The sequence below is a fragment of the Argiope bruennichi genome, chromosome X2 (genome assembly GCF_947563725.1).
Source record: "Argiope bruennichi chromosome X2, qqArgBrue1.1, whole genome shotgun sequence".
Taxonomy (NCBI): Eukaryota; Metazoa; Arthropoda; class Arachnida; order Araneae; family Araneidae; genus Argiope; species Argiope bruennichi.
In genome coordinates, this window is record NC_079163.1 from 20,565,648 (window position 1) to 20,592,832 (window position 27,185).

Consider the following 27,185-nt stretch of genomic DNA (forward strand, 5'->3'; position numbering starts at 1 on the left):
CAGATTCCAGTTCAGAAGGGACACGGCTTTAAGGGGTGTTGGCAAAATCTTAAAAAAAAGTAAATAAATCAATAAAACTAAATAAAAACAGAAATTTAGAAGGAATCTAATGCTAACTATTTAGATTTTTTGAAGTACTAGGAATAGAAAAAACATAACTAATAAATGTTGCGATTGCTTTTGCCGCCTTTTCTTCCAACTAATTCATCATATTTGTCATAGTAGGGTCACTATATTGCTTGTATAGTTAAATCGGGAAGTAAAATGATTAGAAGTTAAGCATTAAAAATAGTACATTCAGTTAATTTTTTTACTTATTATGCGTTTTTTAAGTAAGTTAGATTAAGTAAACGCTGGCTCATTAAATTCAGGGCCCTTTTTCTTCAGAAGATAGACAGCAGTAGAAAAATAGCCCCTATGTAAACGTCTAGTTATTTAATATGTATAACAAAATTTGAAAAGTTACAATTAACATTAAAGAATGAGAATTTATCATTCAATGGCAGACGGGTCATTAAATTCATCCAATGACAGCCAGGGAGTAGTGTTGTCATGAAAAGGGAGAGGCAAAACTAATGGTAAAGCAATCTTTTCCATAGTATAAATACTTATATACTCGTTTATATACTTATTTAATAAAAAAAATTACTATTTTATTACCTGTCTCATCTTGCGCTTTCATTAAAACCATCTTCATTTCAGATAGTATTGTAAGCAAAATTCGAAGCAATTTGGATTTCTACAGCGTTCAAACAATTTAAGGATTTAAGCTTTTATTAGCTAAAGTATTATTATATTTTTTAAAATTTCCTCTCTCAAACTTATGATTCCATTATTTAAATAATTTTAAGCATTAGATCCTACAGTTCAATAAAGTGATCTTCACTTTACAGCATTCATTGTTACTAGCTCTTTGATCAACATATTACAAGACACTGTAGAGTATTTATGGTTGAATAGATGTCAAAGACACAATGTATCTGGGAACATAATATGGAATTCTACTGTCTTGAAAAAAGTGGAGAAGTCAGAAACTGCAGAACAGAGATCCACGGACAAAGGTTACCACTCTATCTCTGAACTGTTTTAAATGAATTATTAATGCATTCGTGCGTAACTTTCGCACGCTAAAAAATATTTAGTTTTTTTTATTGAACTGTAAAACTAAATATTCCATTAACTGCATTAAAAAATAGTGAAAACTATTACTTATGTGAATGTATTTCCAATTGTCAATCCTTTTTTATATACAATAAGCTTACATCTTTTATTCGTCATTTTAGGTTATTGATACGAAATATTATGACATTTAATGAATGTTAAAAAGGCTACATAAAGACTTACTCCAGTAACAGCAATTTGTATTATGCTGACGTGAGGAGTTTATTCACATATTTAAATAGATTAACTTTGTAAAACGGAATGAAAAAGTTCGAGGAAGCTGTGAATCCATGATATTACACTGTTTATGAAGTTTTGAATTTTCTTTAAACTTAAATTTCAAGCAATAAATGTAAAATTAAAATGTATTGCTTAAGCCGGCAAAAATTCTTATTTTTTGATACCTTATTTATTATTAAGGCTTTGTATTAGCTGAGAAGATGGGGATACTGATATCAGAAATATTATTTTGAGTAAGTGCTGCCATTTAGCACTTCTAAACATTATCTGATAAAATAATAATTAGGTTCTTCCCTAACTAAAAAGCATAAACATTTGTTAGAATATTCTACACTTATTCACTTTCCTAACGATAAAAATTATAGCGTACAAGTAAAAACAGAGGCATTTTGAAATTCGTACAGTTTACAGGAATTTACCGTATGCAGTCTTTAATTGTATGTCATGAAATTTCAAATCTTGTAGTAGAATATTTTTTGATTTGTAATAATTTCTTCAAATCCGCACGAGTTTTGTATAAAGGAAATGTTAGTAATTATAAATAAAAAAAAACTTAAAAAAGCAGTTGCAGTGGTCTCTCAGAAACTTTCTCGCATACTCTCCAATAGAAGTCTTATCTCCTTTAAAAGCATTAATGAAAAAAAGCTACGAAATATAGATCTCAGGCGTGGACTCGCACTTTTATTGAATCAATCCCAGAAATATATATTTTGCACGCCTTTTTGAAGGCGAACTGACAGCAAAATTGACACGAATCTACAGTTATAGTAACAAAATAACATACCGAATTTCACTGATTATTGACTGGAACTCACTATTGCGTTTACGAGTTATTACATGCTTACGAAAAATGGCCAATCGTTTGACGAGAGACAGCTAACCGTTTGATGGATTTGGTTCAAAATTAATAAGTATCTATATTTAAAATGACAATTCTGTGTGCCACAATTTACCTATCTAGCTCTTTGCATTTATAGTTTCACAAACAGCAAGACAGACAAGACTTCCTGCTATGGATTTCGTTAAAAATTTCATATAAATCTACAAAATTGTTTGTAATTATAGGTATCAAATGTCATCCATCTAGCTCAAAGCGTTATTGAGTTATAGTGTTCACAGATATACAGATAGACATAATGCCAAAAATGTGTTTCTCAAATTCATGGAGATCTGAAACTTGGAGGTTAGTTAACCTCTTATCTGTTTTATTTTGTTTACTATTTAATAAGATAACACCTTATATTTTGGGAATATTTTCTTATTTTAATTCAAATGGAAATCCATTGAATGCTTGACTTATCTATATATTCGAAGTAATTTTAATATTGAATTATAATCGTTATGAATGGTTTGTTTTTTGCTTACAACTATCAAAATTCTATAAATCGATGCACGTATGGCACTCGGGCAAACCAGTTAAACGGTTAAAATTTCGAGTTCGAATTTTCTGACGATTACGATACTTCCTCTATATATCTAATATGAGGAAGTAAAATCTGTAGAAAATGATATCAAATGAAGTAAACGGTATAATACACTGTTTATTAAATATTTCTATAATCTGATGGCTATTTTCTCATACGTATCATTAGCAAAACAATGCATTTTTGGTAGTTAATACGAATATTTTAAAGAAAGTTAAAAATGATGTTCATTAATATAAATATAAATGTTTTATGTATTCAACTAACTTTTGAAATAATTTCTAAGCCTTAAATTGTCGTTGTTTTCACACACAAAATCGTTCAGTTTCTAGAAAGGTTCATCATGGAAATATTCTAAAATATCTTTTATTTAGACAATCAATATATTAGACACCAATTAAATATCAGCAACTATAAAGTTTCCTGAAAGGATATGGTGATTCACACACCATATCCTTTGACTCCATTTACTTTCACAGTGAAACTCAAGGTTTTGTACATATCGAAAATTCTACTGAGTTCTTTATCTAACTGGTTATTCACTATCTTCTTTAAATTTTAAATCATGATAAAAGATGATTTAATTGTATTTTAAGAAATTATCTAGAAAACAAATTCTTTTGACAGCCGAATCGAGTGAAATTCGTTAGAAACTCGACAGATTTCTCATTTCTTAAAATGAATTCTATATAATGATATATAGTGTATTTGGATAGTCAGAAATTTTCAAAGGCATGAGTATCGGCCTTGTGATTGTTACCTTTTACTCTTGATATTAAATATTAGCATCTATAAAGTTTTAAACATAGCATTAATTTTTTAATTTCGCGAACTTAACTTTACGTTACTTCTCTTTCATAAATAACCTTCAGTGGTAAGCTTTATTTTATCTACTACTAGCCGCCTTTGGCGACCAGCCAGTTCGCCAATCTTAATGTTCGTTTAAATTTTAATAATTAAATAGGTTGAACCGGAGTTTAACCCCCTTCTTCGCCAAGTTGCGATAACGCGCCAAAGCTGGCCATCTTTATTATGCACTATAATTGGACATCTGCTCCTTTGCTTTTGAACATTTCGCAAGACCGTTGTTGGCGATTTTTAAAAATTTCGACAAGCAGGGGGTTAAACTGAGGTCGTACCATTAAATATTTTACGCAATTCCAACTTTAATAGATTCTTCATCAAAATATTTTAAAACTTCAAATTTTGAGAGTCATATAATTCACTCATAATATTATAAAGGCCTTCAGTCATAACGTAATATGTATCTCTCTAATTTTCTGTTACCTCTCATAGAATTTATGCTTTAAATTAAAGTGTAAATGATTACTCTGCAATTAATATAATAATATTTTTTATTGAAACAAAGCATTTTTTTTAATAATATGATTACTGATAACAGAGTCACTGAGCGTTTAAACTTTATGGACACTAAAAAATATCTTTCTTAATTTATGTAATATCTCAAGAATTTGTCAACAAAATTTTCTCAAATTCATCATGAACAGATCGATTCCTTAACAAAGTTTAATTTTAAATGCATCAAACACTAAGAAAATAAAATGAACCGTTTAAAATAATCGGTCGAAAACAGGTTTAAAAAAATTACTTATAAACGATGTACTTAAAATTATAAGCATATACAAAAAATATATATAACTAACATAAATACAATTTACTTACAAAAGCATGCAACTAACTTAAAAAGAATTTAAATCATCCGTTGGTAATGGTTGTCATGTCAACAATCAGAACACAATGCGCATGCGTGAATTTTCTTCGCCAGTTACGGTAACGCAAATGCGTGAATTTTTCTACGCCAGTTGGGGTAACGCTATGCAGATTACACCTTTTTAATTTCCTTTATTCTGTGTTATTTTAATTCAAAAGTACTTCAGAATGAATCTAAAACATGGATTAATTAACAATGTTTAATTTTAAATGCATAAAATATTAAGAAAATAAACAGAATCGTTTGAAATAATCGGCCGAAAAATGTTAACCCTAGCCTCATGACTGTTGGGAGAAAAAAAACTGAAGCCTTACTCATTTGGCGGTGAGGAAAATGGAAGATTTTTTTGGCGGGAAAGTTGGTTTTTAATTAATAATTAAAATTCTATTTAAAAATTCAAAAAAGGGACCCCAGGTGCACATTCCCGACCTCTGAGGTATACATGTACCAAATTTGGTAGCTGTATGTCAAATGACCTGGTCTGTAGAGCGCCAACACACACACACATTGAGCTTTATTTATAAGTATAGATTATAATATGTTTTTTCTTAAATTAATTTGCTCAATCAATCGTTATAATCAACTGTTATAAAAGAAATAATGAACTATAGTATAGTATGCCAGTGGAATTACATGTGAATCGATAAAATAGCAACTGTTTGGAGTGATTTCTCTGCATTTTTGTCAATCGAATGTCTTAGAGAATACCCTGAGTGGTAAAGTTTGCTTGAATTTACTATAGGAATGCTACGATTTAAAGTGATGTTCTGAAATGAAAAATTTCACTACCAGCAGAACGCAGCATATCTGTATTATTTTCACAATATGTATTCAAATGTATTCTGATAACAGTTGGTTAAAGTGAAGAAATAGCATTGAATTCTCTCCATCCTCTATGGATCTTAATGCAGTGGATTTCTTTTATGTGTATATATACTTGAAACTTAATGCTGATATTCCAAGATAAAGATTTGATATATCCATATACTTGAAACTTAATGTTGATTGTCCAAGACAAAGATCTGATGTATGTTACTGAAATATTATGTAATAGTTATCCAAAGTGTGTGTGTATTTTTGGGACATTCAGTATTTAAATGAATATTTAAAAAGTTTTAAAGAAGTTTCGAATATATAGTCGAAGGCATCATAGCATGAAAATATTCATTAGGTTAAAATCGGTTGATAAGCTGCGACGATATGCTTGATTTGTCAATTTTTATATTATTATTAAAATTTTGCTCTTAAATAAAGCGCTCACAACTTGCACACCAAAAAAAAAATCTCAAACACTCTTGCGTTTAAATATAATTAGTAAATCATCGAAAGGCACTTTAAAAAATGTATTAAAGGTTAGAGAAAAATTGTAATTAAATAAAATGGGTAGCAATGAAAAGCTAATTTTTTGAATTTTAAAATGGTGTAAAATAGCTTTTGTGCAATAATATGCATCGAAATTAATCAGGAAAGATGCTAAAATTTTGATTAATTTTTAATAAAAAAATCTAATTTAAATTTCAAAATTTTTTTATTTAGTAAGCATCTATTTTCAAAAAGAAAAAAAAGTTTGCTAAATTTAATAACTCTAAGTTCAACGGTTTGCGTTCTAGAGCGTTTTGGAAGAATTTTAATCATGAAAGTCGATTTTTTTCCTAGCGCTATTTATAAATAATATTTAATTTATAAACATCACCGTGTTAAAAACAATCAGTAACATTGAACTTTTAAATGCTTCTAAATATCTGCTGCACAACAATAATAATAATCTGCTACGCTCTCGGTCATATTAAGTTTAATGATCACGAAAAAGTGTCTATTTTTATCTTTTTCTAACGGTTTTACCGAGAAGTAATTCCTGCATTTTTCACAGCTGCAGCGACATTTGAGGTGAAAAATCGTTGCGTGAAATACCGAGGATTATCGTCAGCTGGAACATTCTTAATAGTACATGTAAGTTCCTTCTTTATAATGTTCCATTTTAATTGTTTTTCTTATATTTCATTTCTTTTCTGGTTCTTCTTCCTTTTCTTTTTTTTTTAAATTTTTTTTGCAAACGAGTTTTAAAAATATAAGTAACAATTTTTTTTATTTTCTAGAAATTATATTTCTTTTTCTTTATTTCGATGACATTTAGTTTCAACGAATGGGAAGCCACTCTTTAAATTAATATCTAAAAACATTTCGCATGTATAAAAATTGTGTTGAATATTCAGAAGCTTATGCATATTTTTCAAGTAAGAATTTAATGAAACCAGATAATGTTAACTTAGATATATGTCGTAATATCATAAGGTGGAATAACATCATATACAGTTAAATCTTAGACGAAATACTTGGTTATGCTTGTCATGTAGCAGTAATGTCATTTTAATTATTCAATTAAATCTTAGATGATAGACTCAGTGATAATTGTCACATGGCGGTAACATCATTTTAATTGATTCAATTCCTTCTTAATGATATGCAAATTTATTATTAGATGTAAAAATGTTCTTGAAACATTGACTTTAATGGGAATAATTTGACAATTGCTTATAATTTATGAAATCAATTCGTTCATTTTTAATTTATTATATACTAGCCGCCTTTGGCGACCAGCCGGTTCGCCAGTATTACCGCTCGCTACAATTTTCAATTAAATATTTTAAGTAACTGGTCTCTTAATAGATTCTCAAACAAAACATTTTTAATCTTCAAATTTTGATAGTCATACCAAACTTATACTGTTGTTTAGATCGTTTCGTTCAATTTACTATATATATTTTGATAATTTGTTGTTATTTCCGGTAAGTCTTCAACTTTAATTTAAAATGGAAATGATGAAATTGCAATTAATATGAAGATATTTTTTAATAAAACCAAGCGTTTTATTTTATTTATCATCTTTATTGTTATTTATTAATTATTATTATTATTGAATATGAGTATTGCAAACAGATTCGCTCGGTATTTAAGTCTTATGTGAACTACAAAATATTTTTCATAATTTATGTAATATCTCAAAGAATAATTCAACAAAAATTTCTCAGATTCAGCATAAAATTCAGTTTATAATTTTGCTTTCAAAAGGATTGAAAGGAAATCAATAATAATATTTTGTTCCGGCCTATAAATATATTTCAAAAATGATGAAGTCTAAATTTAATGCAGTAAGGTATCATATTCTGAGAAATATTCTGGACACACCAAATTTTAAATAAATGAATGAATGTTTCTATTTTCCAAAATCAACTAAGACTTATTTATGAAGTTTTGAATGTTAAAAATTTAGAAAAACTCAACATTTTCATAATCTGAAGCCAATTAATCTTGGAAAAAACTGCGCGCTGATTGGCATATTTTCTTTGAAACGATCGATGGAAAATCTAAAATTATCCTTTATCGATTTAAGTGATTGATTTAGTTGATTGGAAATTAAATCTTTTTATTTAAAATATTAGTGTTTCAAGAACATTTTGTTAATCGTGATTTCCACAGCAGAAGCTTTATGTAAAAGCAAAAATTCGTTATTTATTAGAGCATTTATTGAATCAAGTTATATAAAATATAATCTTTTTCCATTTAGACCCTTTTAGCAGATCTGTGTCTCACTAAAGGTTTACAAATTAGCTGTGTGGCCTTGATTTGAATGGATCCTGTTCATATTAAACAAAACTTGCCTTAAAATAAAACTGATTTATTGGATTAATAATATAGAGAGTGTAAAAGATCATAAAATAATTTTTCTTGAATTTATTTTTTAGAAAAAATAATATTTCATATTTGTTTCATTTCCTACAGACACGTGCCGAAAATTATATTTTTGCAGATTTCATTTCCAAAAAGATTTAATTTATATTTAATTGGACCTTTAATCAATGTGATGGCAACACTTTGAAAAAAGCTAATTTTTTCCCATAAATGCGAAACGTGCTCGTGCAGCTTAAATTTTATTTTTATTTTGTACGAAAAAAATTGTTAAAAAATATAGTTAAAATATTTATTTAAAAATTCATTAAAAATAGAAATTTAATTTTAAGGTTAAAACATTGGTATCATTTAAAAGATAAATTTTTGATCTTTAACTTCATGTAAAAATCTTTTTTGTGCGGTAATATTTTCGGAAGTTATAGCAGAAACACGCCAGAATTTTGCTTAAATTTTAAATAAATAAAATTCTTATTAAAAATTCGAAAAAATAACCCAGAGGTGCACATTCCCGGACTCCAAGATATACACGTGCCAAATTTGGTAGCTGTGGGTAGAATGGTCTGGCCTGTAGAGCGCCAACACACACACACACACACACACACACACACACACACACACACACACACACACACACACACACACACACACACACACACACACACACACACACTGAGCTTTATTATAAGTATAGATAAAGTAGTAGCTACAGAAAAGTTCATGAAAAGGCATTGTATCAGCTTAATGGTCTTAATTGATTAACTTCATCATTTTTCAAATATTTTTGCGTTCTTGCACAAGCTTAATTGTTTTAAAAGATTAATTACAAGTTCATCATTGCTCAAATATTTTAGCGTTCTTGCACAAGCTTAATTGCCTTAAAATATTAACTGCAAGTTCATCATTGTTCAAATACTTTTGCGTTCTTTCACAAGCTTAATTGCCTTAAAGATTAACTACAAGTTCACCATTGTTCAAATATTTTTGCGTTCTTGCACAATCATAGAAACTAGGAAAGCAGAAAAAATGTTGAATGTAAATTAAAACATGAATCATCATTCAGAATTTATTAAAAAAAACATTTTATGCATTTTAGGCTGAAAGTCTGACCAATTAAGCTCGGTATTAAAGAAACTATTCGAATTTATTGTCTATTGAATTTTCATTCATTCTCTCCTGGAACAAAATAAATCAATTTTGTTTTTCGAATCAATAGATTTATATGTGGGCATTGAAATAAAATTCTTCAAAGACTCTGAATGAAAAATAAAGTAATAAAATTACACTAAAAATAAATCAATAAAAAATTCTTAAATTTCCCGGAATCATCTTTTAGAATTTTGGGATAATTTCAGTATGTGATATGTTTTTAATTTACATTAAATTTAAAAAAAAATGATATTAAAAATATACTGTGAAAATGAGGAGTAATAAAATAATGAATAAAAATATTATCATTTCCGCTTTTAAATAACCCCATAAAATGTATTTACTCAGAAAAGAAATAAAAGATACAATAAAAGACATAATAAGTAATAATAAAAGAAATAATAATAAGTAATTAGAAAGAGGAAATCGAAAGACATCTGATTTTCGAGAATTCCCGCATGTCACATCTTTATTAAAAATTTATGACTTTCAAAAGTTTATTCGGTTTGTACAAATCTCCTATTTTTTTGCGCATTAGAAAACGAAATTGGCCCACTGTTTCTCCGTTGTTTGATCCAAAGTATTCAGAGGTTTTTATGTCTGAAATAATGAAATCTTTCAATTGACATTATAGCTGAACTGAAAAGAAGGCTTCTAAATATGAAGGCATAACAACATGAAAATAGAGTTGTAATGAAAACAAATGCATTGGATCATTTGTACACTTTTATTCTTTTCCCGACCTCTTCTACAATTTTAATGGAGATGTGACAAATAAGAAACTTTAAAAAAAAAAACCCAACGGTACAGTTTTAAATAAATGCAGTAATTATCATTCATTATTTCAGTCCATATATAAAATTAATAATAAAAGGCTTCGCTCCAATTGAAAACCTTTAAAAATACATTTCGAACATCTGATTTCTTATCAGCTGATTTACCAGGAAAAAACATGTCAACCTCTTCTACAATTTTAATAGAGATTTAACAAACAAGAAACTGAAAAATAAATACAAAAACCATACTGTTTTAAATGCATCAACAATTTCCAATCATTATTTCAGTGTATCTTGTAAAAAAAATAACATAAAAGGATCTTCTCTAATAGAAAACCTTTAAAAATATGTTTCGAACATCTGCAGATCCAAACTTCTTGGAAGCTGGAAGATTTGCAGGCGGAAAAATGTTGAAATGTTTGCATATTCAAAAATCCTTTTTAATGCGGTATGCACAAGACAGCTTCAGATCCTCTCAACTCCTAGTGCAGGATGTTGAAATCGATAATCGAATAGATAACTCATATTATAACTGAACTGAATAGAAACCTCTATCTAAATAAGAAGTCATAACAACTAGAAAAACTTTCTAGGTTGAATAGATTTATAATGAAAAAAAAAATGTTTGCGAACATTTGTACAATTCTATTCTTTTCTCAATCTCTTCTACAATTTTAATCGAGATTTAACAAACAGGAAACTGCAAAAGAAATATCCAACTGTGTTACTTTAAATGAATGCATTAATTATTATTCATTATTTCAGTGCATGTTGTAAAAAAATAATATAAAAGGTTCTTCCCTAATAAAAAAATTTTAAAAATACGTTTCGAATATCTGTTAGATTCAAATTTCTAAGTAGCTGGAAAATTTTGAAATGTTTGCATATTTAAAAATCCTTTTTCATGCGGTATGCATAAGACAGCTGCTCCAGATCCTCTCAACTTCAAGCGTCCCAGGTTGAAATTGATAATAGAATCAATAACTAACATGGTCATTGAAGTCACAACAAGAAAACTTTCTGGGTTGAGTAGAAGAAAACAAATGTCTAGAATCATTTGCACAATTCTATTCTTTTCTCAACCTCTTCTACGATTTTAATAGAGATTTAACAAACAAGAAACTGCAAAAGAAATACAGAAATACTGTTTTAAACGAATGCAATAATTACTATTCATTATTTCAGTGTATCTTGTAAAAAAATAATATAAAAGATTCTTCTCTAATAAAAAACTTTTAAAAATACGTTTCGAACATCTGTTAGACTCAAATTTCTTTGGTAGCTGGAAGATTTACAGGTGGAAAAGTGTTGAAATGTTTGCATATTCAAAAATCCTTTTTAATACAGTATGCATAAGACAGCTTCATATCCTCTCAACCCCTGTGTCCTAGGTTGAAATCGTATAAAAATAAATAAACAAATAAAAAAAACGATGCGCAGAAGAGTTTTGAACTTTGACATCGTTGATAGTGTACCGAACAACTATCAAGTAGAATCTAAATAAAAAGATACGCTTGAATGGCCTGGCCTGCATTCAACCGATGCACATCATTAAGTATTCCCTCTTTTATGCGCTTCGATTCCCCCTTCTGGAAATCAAAGACAGGCAACCTGAGAGACTACAAAAATTTGTAAACTGTTGATCATTCATGGAAGCAAAATAAAGAAACTATGCTTTTCAGGATTCGTTTCGTAAAAAATATGCATGCTCTATGTAGCGTAAAGGCTTTAGAGGGATTTTACTCTATTTTTTTTCCCTTCTGCATTTGTAGTATTTTTATTTAGAAATTTTTATTTACAGTGGTTTCGGAAAAGAGTATCTTCAAAAAGAAATACCACAGAATAGTTCCCCAGATGTGGACAAAGATAAATAAAGAAGGGACAAAAGAAGTTTTTTTCAGCAGCTATTAATAACAAAGGTAATTGCTTTTGACGGATGGCTGATGTCCAGAAGTTTAAAAATGATTTAAATTACTTCTTTGTTTTATGGATAGAAAAAGTGATGATCGATCTTTATCCAAGTTTTAAAAAAAATGTTTCTAGTTGAAGGATCATTTTGCTATTTCGAAGTCTGCATGTTAAGTGAGCTGTTTCGATTCTTAAAACAATATTAAATATTTCAGAATATATACGTTGATGAAATTCTTTATTTCAGTTCTCGTAATATTAATAGTTACTTAAACTTATTCGCATAAGGTTATATTAGAGTCTTGCATGTATTTTAATCAGCGACATATATTAGTTAACATACGAAGTATCTTTATAAACGACAATGGGTTTGGTTTTTATCAATTTACTATTACCTTATTGTTATCATTTTGAAAGTTTCCCTTTTTGTTTTATTAAGTTATTCAGGGTATAAAGACCCCAATCATAGAACGCTCCGAATTGCATTTTCGACATTCATTGCTTTTTTTTTTGTTTGATTTGAAGAAATCTGCTGCCGAATCCCATCAGAAACTTTTAGAAACTTATGGTGATGCTGCAGCGTCATATCCCAATTATCCTTTTTTGGTTTCAACGATTTAAGAGTGGTGATGTCAATGACAAAGAAGGGCTTGGAGGACCAAAAAAATTCGAAGACAATCGATTGAAAGACTTATTGGAGGAAGTGGGAAAAAGTTGTAGAAAATAATGGAAAATATTTTTATTGATATAAATTGTACCAATTTTTCTCAATAAATGCCTTTTAAAAGTGATAAAATGATCAAAATGCATGCAAGCACCCAATATTTCGGAAAATGACAAACGTAGTATCTCCTTTGTTTTTAACAAAATATTTTGCAAATTTCTGCATCGAAAATGATGCAAAGCCAAACAGAAGTTTAAGCTCTGAATTTTCTTTAGCCGTTTATCGATATCGACAATTAATATTTCAAATTTTTACTTAGCTTTTATTTGGAAGTTTAAAACCATTTTGTTCACGCTTATTAAACTAATTATACAGATTCGGCATTTTGTTTATTTATTATTTTTAATACTGTCTTAACACACAAAACGCTGAACAGTTTATCATTTTAAAACAATAGAGGACATAATCACAGATTTCGCTCTCAGTGTCTTTCGTCTTAAGTCCAGAAACAGAACTTAATATTAAAAATTAAATTTAATCAGATAAAACAAGATATTAATGCGTTAAAGTTAATGAAAAACTTTTCTAAAAGCATTTTTGAGAACCATAAAGACATTTTGCGATTATAAAATAAATAACTTCAGACATGATATTTTTACATCTTTTAACTATTCAAAATGTTTTAAATATTCAAGTGTTTTTCAAATGTTTTTATTTTAAAATCTCATGAAAAATCTTTAAAATTGAGGAGAATTTAAGATAATAAATTTAATTATTCTCTCTACTCTTTAATATATAAAGTGACACACAAGTTAATGTTGAGAAAATCTGGTTTCTTCAACTTACATCGCATCTTCATGACAGAAAATGAAATTAATTTACTGTGATCATAAAAAAGGTGCGGGAAATGAGTGAATATAACAGTTTCAAATCTTATCAAATACGAGAGATAATATAACTTAAAACAGATATTCAAACAACACAGTGATTTTTTAATTAAAAAAAAAACGTATTAGACAGTTGATTTTTATTGCTCGTTTAATTCAGTAAGTGATGAAATCTATTTTTAATAAACATTTAATAAATATTTACATAAATTTAATGATTCTCTCTACTTTACAATACGTAAAGTGACACAAGTTAATGTTGAGAAAATCGGGTTTCTTCGGCTTACATCGTATCTTCATGACAGAACATGAAATTAATTTATTGTGAACATGAAATTAATTTATTAATTTAGTGTGAAATGAGTGAATATAACAGTTTCAAATCTTATCAAACATGAGAGATAGTATAACTTAAAACAGATATTCAAATAGCACAGTGATTTTTTTAAATTAAAAATTAAACGAAATAGACAGTTTCGTGATTTTTATTGCATGCTTCATTCAGTAAATGAAGAAATCTATTTTCAATAAACATTTAATGCTAGGTCAATAAAAGACAAGTGAGAGAACGATATGAAGAATCTATTTTTTAATAAACATTTAATACTGGGACAGTAAAAGACAAGTGAGCAAACGATATGAAGAATCTATTCTTAATAAACATTTAACATAGGTCAATGAATGACAAGTGAATGAACGATATGAAAAATGTATTCTTAATAAACATTTAATACTGGTCAATAAAAGAGAATAAAGCAAACGATATGAAGAACTTATTCTTAATAAACATTTAATGATGGGTTAATAAAAGAGAATAAAGCAAACGATATGAAAAAATTATTCTTAATAAACATTTAATACTGGGTCAATAAAAATAAATAAAGCAAACGATATGAAGAATTTATTTTTGATACTATTTAGAAACACCTCTCATTTATTCGTTGATTATTTGTTTTCACACTTTTATTCTATTCTTTATAAGCAGACACGACAGAGGTTTGCAACGAAAAAAAAAGAGCTGAATTTCGTAAAATAATGAATTGTGTCAAATATAAACATCAAGAATCAAAATAAGAATGATCAGTTGAGTAATAAAATGAATAAACATGCAAAAAGTGCTTGAGACATTAAAAATATTGTAAAATTATTAAATAAAAGAAAATTAATCTATCAAGAATGATAAATTTGATTTCAAAAACGCTGGAATCTGCATTTCCGCGAGAATGTGTTATGCCCATGTAAGCGATGGCCTTTCATGAAAACATTATAAATATATCTATTAACCCTTTTTATAATTTTTATTCATGTTTATTTTATTTCATAAAAATTGTAATTTTTATTCAATTATACGAATTCTGTTTATGAAAATAATATGGAGAATAACATAGAATACTGAGAAGAAATGCAATTTCATCATGCAATAAATTATATACATTTGTGAACCGTTTACGTCAAACTAGAATCAACTGCAATCCGTTGTTCATACTTTTTTATACTTGCTGAAAATAATATTATTTGACTAACTGCGAACAGTTTTACGGAAAACTATAATATTGTTATACCAATTTTTTTTCTAGAATATGCGCGTTAACTTGTTCTTAATTATTTTTAATTGCATTATTTTGATAGCTAGGTTATCCTACAGAAATATATTATTAAATTTCGAGAAAAATAACACGTTTAAAAAAATATGCAGTTTGATATGTTTACGTTACAATGTTGCAGTTTATTATAAAAATAAATTTTATAGCACAAATGAGTAACATATGAAAACTTCATTGTTTCGTTTTATGAATATATTGAGGGAAATATTCAAAATTTTTTCTATTAATAATCAATTTTGGTAAAAGGAAACGCTCTAGGTTTTTTTCTCTGTTCTGTTATGCGAAAACAGCTACATTTCTAAAAAGATATTTTGTGGTTGGTTATTTCGGGAAAGCGTAACTAAAGGGTGTTCCAAAATTAACGCAAAATTTGAATTTGCCGCCATTTATGTAGTAAAGTGTTGGCAGCCCTATTAAAAAAACATTTGACAGCTGAAAGTTTAGGGTAGAAAAAATGGAGCGTTAGACGATAGAACAGCATGTTTCCATTGTTGAACAATATTTAAAAAATAATGAAAGTCTGGCGGCTATAGTTAAAAAATTTGAGAATTGGCCCCCTAGATCGTGTGATTTAATACCATTGGATTTCTTTTTATTGGGTTATTTGAAGTCAAAGGGCCTATGCCAACAAGTACACGTGCATTGAAGGAGGAAATTCAACGCTGGATCAACGAAATTCAGCCACATTTATGCAAAATGGTCATGGAAAATTTCGACAAAAGAGTGCGTATGTGTTAACAAAGCCGTGGAGGCCATTTGCCCTATACTGTGTACTTTACGATTCAATAAAAATATAACAATTTAAAGAAAAAAACTCTAATTTTTATTTAATAGAAATCTTGCCTTCACACGTTGTTCTATTGTGTAACGCTTCATTTTTACTAAATCTGGAGTATCAACCGTCAAATGTTTTTTTAATAGGGTTGTCAACACTTTATCGCCTGAATGGTGGCAAATTAAAATCTCGCGTCAATTTTGAGATACTGTTTATATCCAGTTACACTTCTCTTAAACATGTTGCATCTAAACGCAATTTCGTCCAGTTATGCTGCCTTAACATGCTGCATCTAAGCGCAACTATAAGGTGCGATTCTGTAAAATTTTAATATCTTAATTTTGCGATTGTTAAAAAGGCAATAAAGAGTAAAAGGATATTAGTGAAAAAAAGAATGTTTTACTTATATGGACAAGCACATTACGCTGAAGTAATAGTATCAGATTACTTTTGATGAAAATGTCTTATTGACTGAATTATTATCAAGTGATTCATAATATTTTCGTTATTTAATTTGATTTTGAACTATTCTCTCAGCAAACAAAAAGTAAAATGTCTTTCAAAATTACTTATGACTCAACTTTTCAGTCTATAAATTGTAAACTATAATTAATAAACATTGTTTTTCAGCACACTTTCTGCACATTTTCTTCTAAGCAGGAAAATGCCACTACAAGAATATACTGAATAATTGTTCCACTTTTATTTCCTCCACTCACATATACTGAATAATTCTTACTTTTACGAGCTTTAACAAAATGTATCTTTTCCAAGGTGGAGAAAGTTGTAATTTTCATTTGAATAAAAATATATTTTAAGAAAATTTAATAAAAATAATAAGAGAATAAAAGTTGGGTTGATATTTGGTTCTGCTCTATCAGTTGCAATTGACACTGATACTTGATTGTAGCTACCCGATACAGCTTGTAACCGATTCTTTTCCATCATAATGAAACCGAATACTTGGTAAGCATCAGTTCTCGCAATTACTGATCGTTAATACTGATAAGAATATAATTCCAAATCGGAATTTCTCTTTTTCGGAATAGGTATTGACTATGACTTAAAGGTGGTTTTGACAATGATTGAGGGCGATTGAAAAGAGGAATGGAAAAGCTTTGATGATAGAGTTAGCATTAAAGGAGAAGATTCTTCAATGATATTTGTATCGTTATATGTGATAAAGTGCAATAACAGCCTGGGAGGAAATATATATCTCTTAATAACAAGTAATAATATCTTTTAATCTAATTTAAATCCTAATTAATTTCCTAATTTTTATCTTAAATTAACCCATATTACTTTATTGTGCATTTTTTTTTATTTCCTGAGCCAAAATCCACTTCTTTATATAGTTATTTCTAAGACGCGCTTTAAAAAAATTAATGATTCTGTAATTCTCACGCTCCAAGGGAAGAGATAAAAAATTTTTAGGGTACACGGCATTTATTCCAGAGATATCTAAGATTTCCTTCCCTGAATCGACACGTGTCAAAAAATACTTATAAGAATCTCTCGGGAAAAGCGTCGAGAGAAAAAACACCACAGACTTTCATCTTGTGTTCCGGTGCGAACAGATGTATTCACCGGTTATTCCCGGGTATAAATCATCCCCTATCGTGGAAAAATAAATTGAATTTAATTCTCAATTTGTCTTCATGTAGACCATTCCTCAGCAAAATTTCTGCTACATAAATAGTTAAAGAAACAACACGTATGATGATTACATGGTTGAATCAGAAGTGTGAAACAGGCTATATCGACCTAATACTTTGTATTAGATTGATATAGTATATTCCGATTGTTACTAACATCCGATTGTTTACTAACTTCATAAAGTGCTGGAATCTAGAAATTTTGTGCGCTTGAATATTCTCGATGACGATATATTATTTTTATATTTTTAAAAATCAACTATAATCGAATCTACTAATTTTAATTCGACAAGCGGGGTGTCAGCTTATAGTAAATATGAGAAAAAATAATAACCAGATTTCATAATATTAATTAAATTATAAATAAAAGTTATCATTATTAATTGAACAAATTCCTAAAGTGCTTGAATGCAGAAATTATGTGCACTTGAATATTCTCGATGACGATGTATTATTTTATTATTTTCAGAAACCAACTATTAATGAATCTACTAATTTTAATTCGATAAGCGGGGTGTCAGTTTATAGTGAATTTGAGAAAATAATAATAACCAGAATTCATTAAATTAATAGAATTATAGATGAAAGTATGAAAGAATAAAATGATTAAAATAAAAAATCCTACTTGTTAATATATTTTTAAGTATGTTTATAAAAGCTGTTTTTGCTTTATTTATCATTTACTCTTCGTCAATGAACATATCGAACATAAAATATCATTATAAACTTATACAACAGATATATGTAATATAAATATATAAAATCGACTTACTTAATTATTTTCGTTATAAAATATTTGATAGAATAATATAAAAGATATATTATTTCTATCTATAAATAATTGCATAAAAAAGAACTTATTTATTAACCAGTAGAATAATATGAAAGATATATTATTTCTATCTATAAATAATTGCATAAAAAAGAATTTATTTATTAACCAGTCGAATAATATAAAAGATATATTGTTTTTATCTATAAATAATTACATAAAAAAGAATTTATTTATTAACCAGTCGAATAATATAAAAGATATATTATTTCTATCTATAAATAATTGCATAAAAAAGAATTTATTTATTTACCAGTATCAGAAAACCCCGTAGTGGCAGCACAGGAGGTATAGGATACTGAAGTCATGTCAAGAGGAGAAGGACTTGCTTTTAATGAATCTGAAATAAATAATAAAGATAAATCAAAATTATCAGGGAAGGTAATAAATAAAATAAAAAATGCTAGAGACCAAAACATTTGCATTATTTATTCTTGTGAAACTCAGTCACTTACATAACAAATTTCATTCATTGATGATTTATTAATTTCTTATCATTTGTTTGACTAACATATTTTATTAGCTATAACATATTTTATTAACATTATTTAGCTAGTTATTGCAGTAGAAATATGCATACGATCTGTTTCCTAAAAATAGCTATTAGTAACTGCTAACTGGAAAATTATTTACTTATAACGGGTATATATCCATTGTTGCCTTATATATCAAGATTTAAATAATTTTATCATAATTACTATCAATGGCAAGAGAAACTGTTCATTTAAAAAAAATCCATTCATATGACGGGCGATGTTATCCATTGTTGCTTTATATATCAAGATTTAAATAATTTTATCAAAATTACTATCAATGACAAGAGAAACTGTTCATTTAAAGTAAAAATATACATTCATATAAAGGACAGCGTTGTCCACTGTTGCTTTATATATGAAGATTTAAATAATTTTATCATAATTACTATCAATGGCAAGAGAAACTGTTCATTTAAAGTAAAAAAAATCCATTCATATAACAGGCGGTGTTATCCATTGTTGCTTTATATATCAAGATTTAAATAATTCTATCATAATTACTATCAATGACAAGAGAAACTGTTCATTTAAAGTAAAAAAAAATACATTCATATATTTTCTAGCAGAATTATGTTTTCCTGAATAAAGTCCAAATCAAGAAAGATTTAATAATTTAAGAACAATTTGATTGACTGTCTGAATTTTTCTGACACAACAACCAATACTGGTCAGGCTGAAAAATAAATTAAAAATAGTACTTCAGGTTCAGAAATTTTAAGATATGCAGACAGAGGTAACGTAAATAACATTAAATGAAATTTTCTAACCTTGGCTTTTGGGTGGAAGCACAGAAAATTGGACTGGGAATACAATTTTTTCTTCTCATTACCATATGAAAGATGTATGAATTACGCATTTAATATTCATAAATTTTACCTAACAAAAACATATAATGAATACCCAAGGTTTTAAAATAGTTGTTAGAACTATTTGAATGACATGCAATGTAGGATCATATGATTTTTAATATTGTTACCAGAATTTATTTCCAATGGTTCTTAAAAGCAGTGTGAAAATTTTGCAATTGTTGGAAGATTTTATTTTAATTATGATGAAAATTAAAAAATCAAACAAAAAGTGTAACAAATATTTCCTGGATTTCAAATACGAGCGCACCAAATCATTGAAGCAGTGCAAAGAAATATAATTTTATATAAAATGAGACTATTTCGCAAATCGTTTAAAGAAAAATAGGAAGTTTACTTTCTATGAAAATAATTCGTAATCATATAAGAAATACTTACGAGAAAAATATGAACCCTTTTTTAAAGTGAAAAGCGCATTGGATAAAAAAGAAATATTTAAAAAATTATAAATTTTTTATTAACTCGAATAATTTACTTTTATTGCACTGTTGGATTGCACATAAAAAACAAAAGTATTCAGTTGAACAGTTAAGTTCTTCGGTCACAGTTGCGCATTCTCAGAAAAAGACTTTACAAAGTCTGTGAATCGTCAAAACATTCGAATTCGAGAATTAGTGGAATTTCCGGGTTTTAGATCTCTTTTAATTCAAAAAAGAAATTTAAAAATATCTATATGTCGGTCTGTGATAAAATTAAAATGCTATGAGCTAGACAGATGAAATTTGGCATATGTTTTTTACTCCCAATTAGTAGATTTCTATCAAAATTTGAGCAAAATCTATAAAGAGAAAATCTGTCCGGCTGTTCGAATATAAGTTAACACGATAAATACAAAACGAAGAGAGCTAAATGGATAAAATTCGATACACATATTTAAAAATTATAGTGTAGATACCTACCACATTTTGCGCCAAATCCAACAAGGAGTTGACCGTCGGTCTGTCTGTATTTTCAGAAACGTTTAAACGCAATACCTCAAAAATGGAATAATTTAAATATATCAAATTTGGTATGTGGTTTTGTGACTACAATTGTGGTTCTCTTTCATATTTTGATTTCAATCGCTTGGCGAAAACTCATCTATATCATAAACTGTATTTTCGGATACTATTAACTGTATGCCAGGGATTAATCGCCAAAAGCTCGCCAAGGATCAAACGATAGATTCAGTAAAAATGCTGAATTCACGCCAAAAGTTAATATTTCGTAATTATTGTACGTCAGTGTTACGCAAGGCGTTCTCTGCCTTACCCAAGGTCCAAAATTTTTTACGGGGTGAGGGAGAGATAGCACCTTTTTACAGAGCATGTAAGAAAGCTTGGGGAAAACCACTCCCACTGACATTTCAATGATTTATATTAAATTGGATTTTATTTTACTAACTTTATGAACTTTTACTAACTTCATCTGTTCTATCTGTGAGATGCGTGAATGTGCCCCCCCCCCCTGTAAAAAGAGGTTGTGCAAGCGAATATGATGCTTGAGTAGCTAAGACGTACTCTTGGCCCTATTTGGCGATACAAAAACAAGAGACGCTCACTTGGCTTAAAATCGCTGACTTCCTAAGCGAGCTTGTCCATGGCAAATGCCATTATAAACAACAACAACAAGTGGACAGGCTTTCTGTTAATATTGATTCACGCCTGTGATGTCCACGTTTGCACAGAATTACAATTAAGCAGACACTTGGTGTTTATAAATACTGTGATAATTAACAGAACACTGTGAAACAATTAGGAAATTAACTAATCAATTATTTTTGGATAAAGTATTAATATTATCATATTATTTTATAATATATTTGGAAAATAGACTAATCTATTTTAATCGGCTTGCAGTCCTTCTCTGCCTAGCGGTCCGATCATATTATAAGCCGTAACGCCATTCAATGGTAGTTTTTGTGAATGTAGTCTCAGAGAAAATTATGAATCTTCTGAGAGAGAGACAGAAATTTCTTATTTTCTTGAATAATTCATGAATTTGATTTTCAGAAAGAAAAATATTACTCATTTTTAATAAATTTATTGAGTATTCTTTTATTTCTGAATGTTTTAACTTTTATTATTTCTTGCATTTCAGTTTCTTTTATAATAATTATTTTCATACAATAGAAATGAAATGATCTGTTTTCATTTGGTAGAAGCTGATTGATAATATCAAATACATAATAATACAATTTAATTCTTGTGAATAAAAAATTTTTCATAAGTGTACAGAAAATTAACCGATTAATTCAAAATACATAACAATATAAATTCAACTCCGTGAATAAAATTTTTCCACAACGCTGCAAAAAAATTGACGGAATAATTTCCAATGCATAATAATATAATAAAGCTCTCCCATAAAGTTGCAAAAAAAGCCTGTAATAAAAGTTTATTTTATAAATAATAAGAGTAATAGTATTTTCAGTTAAAAAAAAAATGAAAACGCAAACAATAAAGGCATCAAACAAACCGAGGCCAAATTTTGATTCGGTGTAATGATGTAAAACTTAAACCCTTTTATTTAAACCAGAAAAAAATGAGAAAAAAAAATACTTATGGCGACATTAACTTAAGTGAAGGACATTAATTTATTCATGAAACAAATTTTTTAACAGATTCTTAATTTCTGCTAAAATATGGATTTTTAGTGTGAAAACATAATACAAATTCAGAGACAAAATTCTCTACAGAGACTTCAAACAATAAAAGTGACATTTTCACCAGTTTCTAAGAATTCATTTAAAAAAATAAAAATAAAAATTTTACCACTCTTTTAAAAAATTGTTTGCTTCATTTATTTTCTTATATTCATCTGATATCTTATTTCGCTTATACATTCTTCTTGATGTACACATCAAACAAAATAAAAAGTCAAATAGAAACCAAAGTCATATGATTAAAATGATAATTTAAACAATAAGCACGTTTAATTAAATTGAAAGCTTTCTCTAAAAATTTTTAATAATTTCATTTTTTATTTATTTATTCAGAGCTATTGGATGGATATAAGATGGATATAAATGAAGAAAACGATTTTATGTTTCTTTTAGAGTTTTTCAACAGAATTCATTTAACAGGGTTTTATTTTTAAAACAATAAAGCAAGAAAAAAATGTGTTATTAAATTTTTATTTAAAGTATTATCAAAAATATTTGTACAGTTTTACGGAAAAAGCAAGTATGCCCTCCTGGACGTGATGAAAAATTTTACCAAACACTATACACTTGATTTTGAACATTCCCGTCATTTAATATAATTTATTAGGCCTTTTCTTAAATAAAGTTTTCATTTTATAGTTTATTCTACCAATTGCATTGTTTAAGAACAGAGCAATCATTTATTTGTAATTAATTTTTTACATACAAAGTTATAAATTTTGTTCAGTAATTAGGTAACCAGAAATTCATCGATATTTTAAGCTTTAATATAATTTGTTATAAGTTAAGTCCAGCAAATAGGCTGTTCCTTACTTTTGGAGGGAAATTTAAATGAAATTTGAGCAATTGGTGGATATTCTATAGAAACCCTCATGAAGAATATATAATTTAACAAAACGATGACGAATTTTCTGCCCAAAGAATTGTCAAAATTGTCAGTAAGCAGTAAGCTGTTTGAAAGATCTTAAAATTCAGTATAACCTAAAAAGAAGTCGTGCCAAAAAATGCAATAGGAAAGAGAAGAAATGCAATGAAGGTTAAATAAAATGTAATCAGCTCTAAATAAATGCCCACAAATTAAAAATACTGCAGGAAGATGAGAATGCAATTATTAAAATAAATAGGCCAATAAAAATATTTCCATGTAATAAAAATTGATATAATTTTTCTGTTATATAAATTGACGTAAAGAAAGGCAAGCATTACAAAGCATTTTATATATTATTTTTTTTTATTTTAATAACCGAATTACCAAGATACTTGATATTTTTCCTTTAAAATTACTTTTTCCTGAGTCATCTATAATCCACTCAATAAATGATTAGAACTTTTATTGAAAGATAATCAGCTTTCTGATCAACTAAATAAGAAAATTTAATAATTAAATTAATGTGGTACTAAAAATATGAAACTTAAAATGTCTTCAATTAATATTTGCATTGTTTTTCCAAGAGAGAACATCCGTATAGATAAATGGAAAGAAAGAGTAGATTCTATTACTTTAACTGCTGTTACAACTGCCAAAAATACAATTAAGCCTATAATATACCAAACCTATTACATCAGAAACCTTTAATTTCATTCATTATTTGGACTGTCTAAAATATTATCTTTTCTTGGGTTTTAAAAATATAAATCACCGGAAATAAAATCCTTATAATTATATCCTAAACTTTTTTAAAGAATCGTTAACCTAGTGTCCATTAGCAAAAGTAATTTATTTAAGAAAGAAAGATTGAGGCCCCCCAAGGTATATTTCAGGGTTATTAAATGACTTTTGCTAGCATATAACAAACACTAAAAACTATTTTCTTATCATAACAAACAGTCAAACAAAAAGAAATAGAAATAATGTCACATTACTTAAATTTATATTAAGTAACAATTTAGTAAAATTCAATGTTTCCATCAAAATAAGCTGACAAGCATAAAGAAATATAAATAATGCAACATAACTTTACATAAAGTGACGAATTGACAAAATCTTGGGTTTCAATGAGGTCAAAAATGATTGCTACAAATTTTCATACACATTCAACAAATTTTTTTATATAAATCTTAATGACAAATTCGAAATGAATTTAGTGTGCATTTATACTTGTATTTTCTAATAAATCATTAATCATTAACGGTTCTATATGTTTAAAATTTTACATGATACTCAAATAAGAATTTCTTGGGTTAAATTTGAATACAGTTCTTCCTTTTCTATTAAATAAATTTTAGTACCTTAGAAATAAAAAAAAAAAAAAAAAAACTCTCCACTTTCAAGACACTTTTTTCAATTGCCAACCAAAATTAATAGAAGCTATGAAAATCCAAGAGCATTTGAATGGTTCGTGCATATCTCATCAAGTTGTAAGAAGGAAATCAAATGAGTTAAATTTATAAAAAATGGTATAAACATGAAATACTTATCTTATTTTTTAAAAAAATTACCTGATGATTTATAAAAATATGCAAATAAATCTGTTGATTTATATAAAAAATTTTTTTATTTAATATTCATTCGAAAATGAAATAAAATGATTAAATGGAAACAGGAAATGTTTAAAAATATGAATCAATATTTTTTTAAAAAATTTAGATGACCATGATTATAAAAAGAGGATACAATATATTATTTAGAAATCATGAAACTGAAATTTATTAAATATAATATAGACTAGTAAGTGCACTTATTTATGTATGTATAAACATGGTTTAAACATAATTAGCATCCATTTGCTACTTTTTTCACATACTGTGAAATACAAAACTAAAACCTTCTATTAGCCACACACAAAACAATATTACTTGTGGTAAGCTAGAAGACAAAGATAGATTCCGTATTATCGAAGTTAATATTTTCACATTTCTTTTAATCCTTACAAAAGCAGCGAACACACAGCATACTGAAGCACGGGTACTTGTGCAATAATCGCATGCCATTGAACAAATTTTCGGCTTAATCGTATGGCGAACTTGAGATTTAATCTTATGCAATTGGCAAAGTTTAGGCATAATCACATGTAATTGGCGAACACAGTATACAAACTAACATGAGATCAATAATGATTTTATTGGCGATTAATCCCTGGTTGCAATAAACATGACATATGGCGATTTTTATATGGAGATTAATCGCTTGCATGCGGTTGATATATAGTACCGGATAACTTAATTGATATCATATAATTTAGCATTTGCTGTAAAATAAATCAGATTAAGGTAACAAATGTAATACAAAAAGCTTTACTTTAATGTTTAAAACACATTACTGAAAAAGCAAGTGCTAAAAGATTGTTTTAGCGGAAAAGAAATAAAAATTTATTGTTTGCATTTTAACCATGTTTGAAGAAATTAATTATCGTTTGCAATTACTCTTCTTTCAATTAAATGCAAAGAATAATTATTTATGATAGAAATTAAGAATTTACGGTTTGATTTTTCAGTTATATAAGAAGAAAAATATCATCTGCTTTTCTTAATTCATATTGATATTATTTGTTGTACTTTCAAATATTACAGTTATAGTTATTAATTGTAAATAAAAAAGAACATATCATCAGAATTTTTGAATATATTTTGTTAAAACTGTAATGACCGTTTTTTTTTTAAATATAATATTTTCTCAGCAATTTGAGCGCGCATAACAATTTCAAATTAATCCATGTTCTATAAATGTTTTCCCAATTACTCGCACTTCTACTTCACTGTAACTTTAACTTCTGTACTCAGGTAACTATTTTCCGACAGAACCAAAAGTCTGTATCGGGAAATTTCTTTTAGAAACTATACAGGCTCAAAATATTTCCTCGCAGTCTCTTTCTCCTACTTTCTGATCTTCCTATTCAGTTCGTTACGGTTTTAAGTTCGTTATGGTTTTACCAAAGAAATCTTGATAAAAGATAAAATAAAATCTCCTTAAAATTATGAAAAATAAAAATTGTTCCAAGCTTCACTCCCGTTTTCTCATAAAATGTTCTTTATATTAGGGTTTTAGGGACCATTATCGGTGAAGATCCCGGTGATTTCCCCAGTCGTGTCATGAGAGCCACTGAATTAAGTTCCTATAAGGAATCTACCTAATATTCTAAATAATCTAAATACTCAGAGAAAAATTATGTAAACCACAACAAAAATTATTTTTCATCTGTTGAACATATAACGAATGAAAATCGAGAACAGAAACATTTCTGTATAATTTCAATAACAACTTTAAAATTAATTATTTTTATAAAAATTTTCATTTTGATAATTTGCATTAGAGGATTACTTTTTAAAGAGCTCTGATGTAACTGTAATAAATATTTTTGATATTTTCAGATAATTTTACATCAATTTTCGTGAATTTTCTTTGCTCATTTCGAAGTAATTTTTGAACTGATTAGCTTTTTCTTTTTATAGATTTCATATCGAGAAACTGTGGAAGTAATAGATGCCCTTAGAATTCTCCAACAAATGTCAATAACCAGAAACTTTATACAACAAGCTTGAGTCATTTTTCCGTTAAAAGATAACAAGCGATCCTAAATAGAGTTAAGGTGAGCTGAATAAGAACTAGACAGTCTAGACACATAAATTGTTCTGTTAGTTTTCAGTTGATTTTCAGGATAATATTAAACGATTGCTCTAATTCCAACTAAAACGAATTCTGCAAATT

The 27,185-nt window shown here is 27.7% G+C and overlaps 1 protein-coding gene across 1 annotated transcript in view; it reads right to left on the reverse strand.

The window, feature by feature from the left end:
• Nucleotides 1-27,185, reverse strand: part of LOC129959653 (uncharacterized) — a 223,654-nt gene that overhangs the window by 29,966 nt on the left and 166,503 nt on the right. Inside the window, exon 2 of the mRNA XM_056072541.1 lies at nt 18,748-18,834. Within this exon, the coding sequence (XP_055928516.1) occupies nt 18,748-18,834 (87 nt within the window). The remainder of the gene's footprint in view (nt 1-18,747; nt 18,835-27,185) is intronic.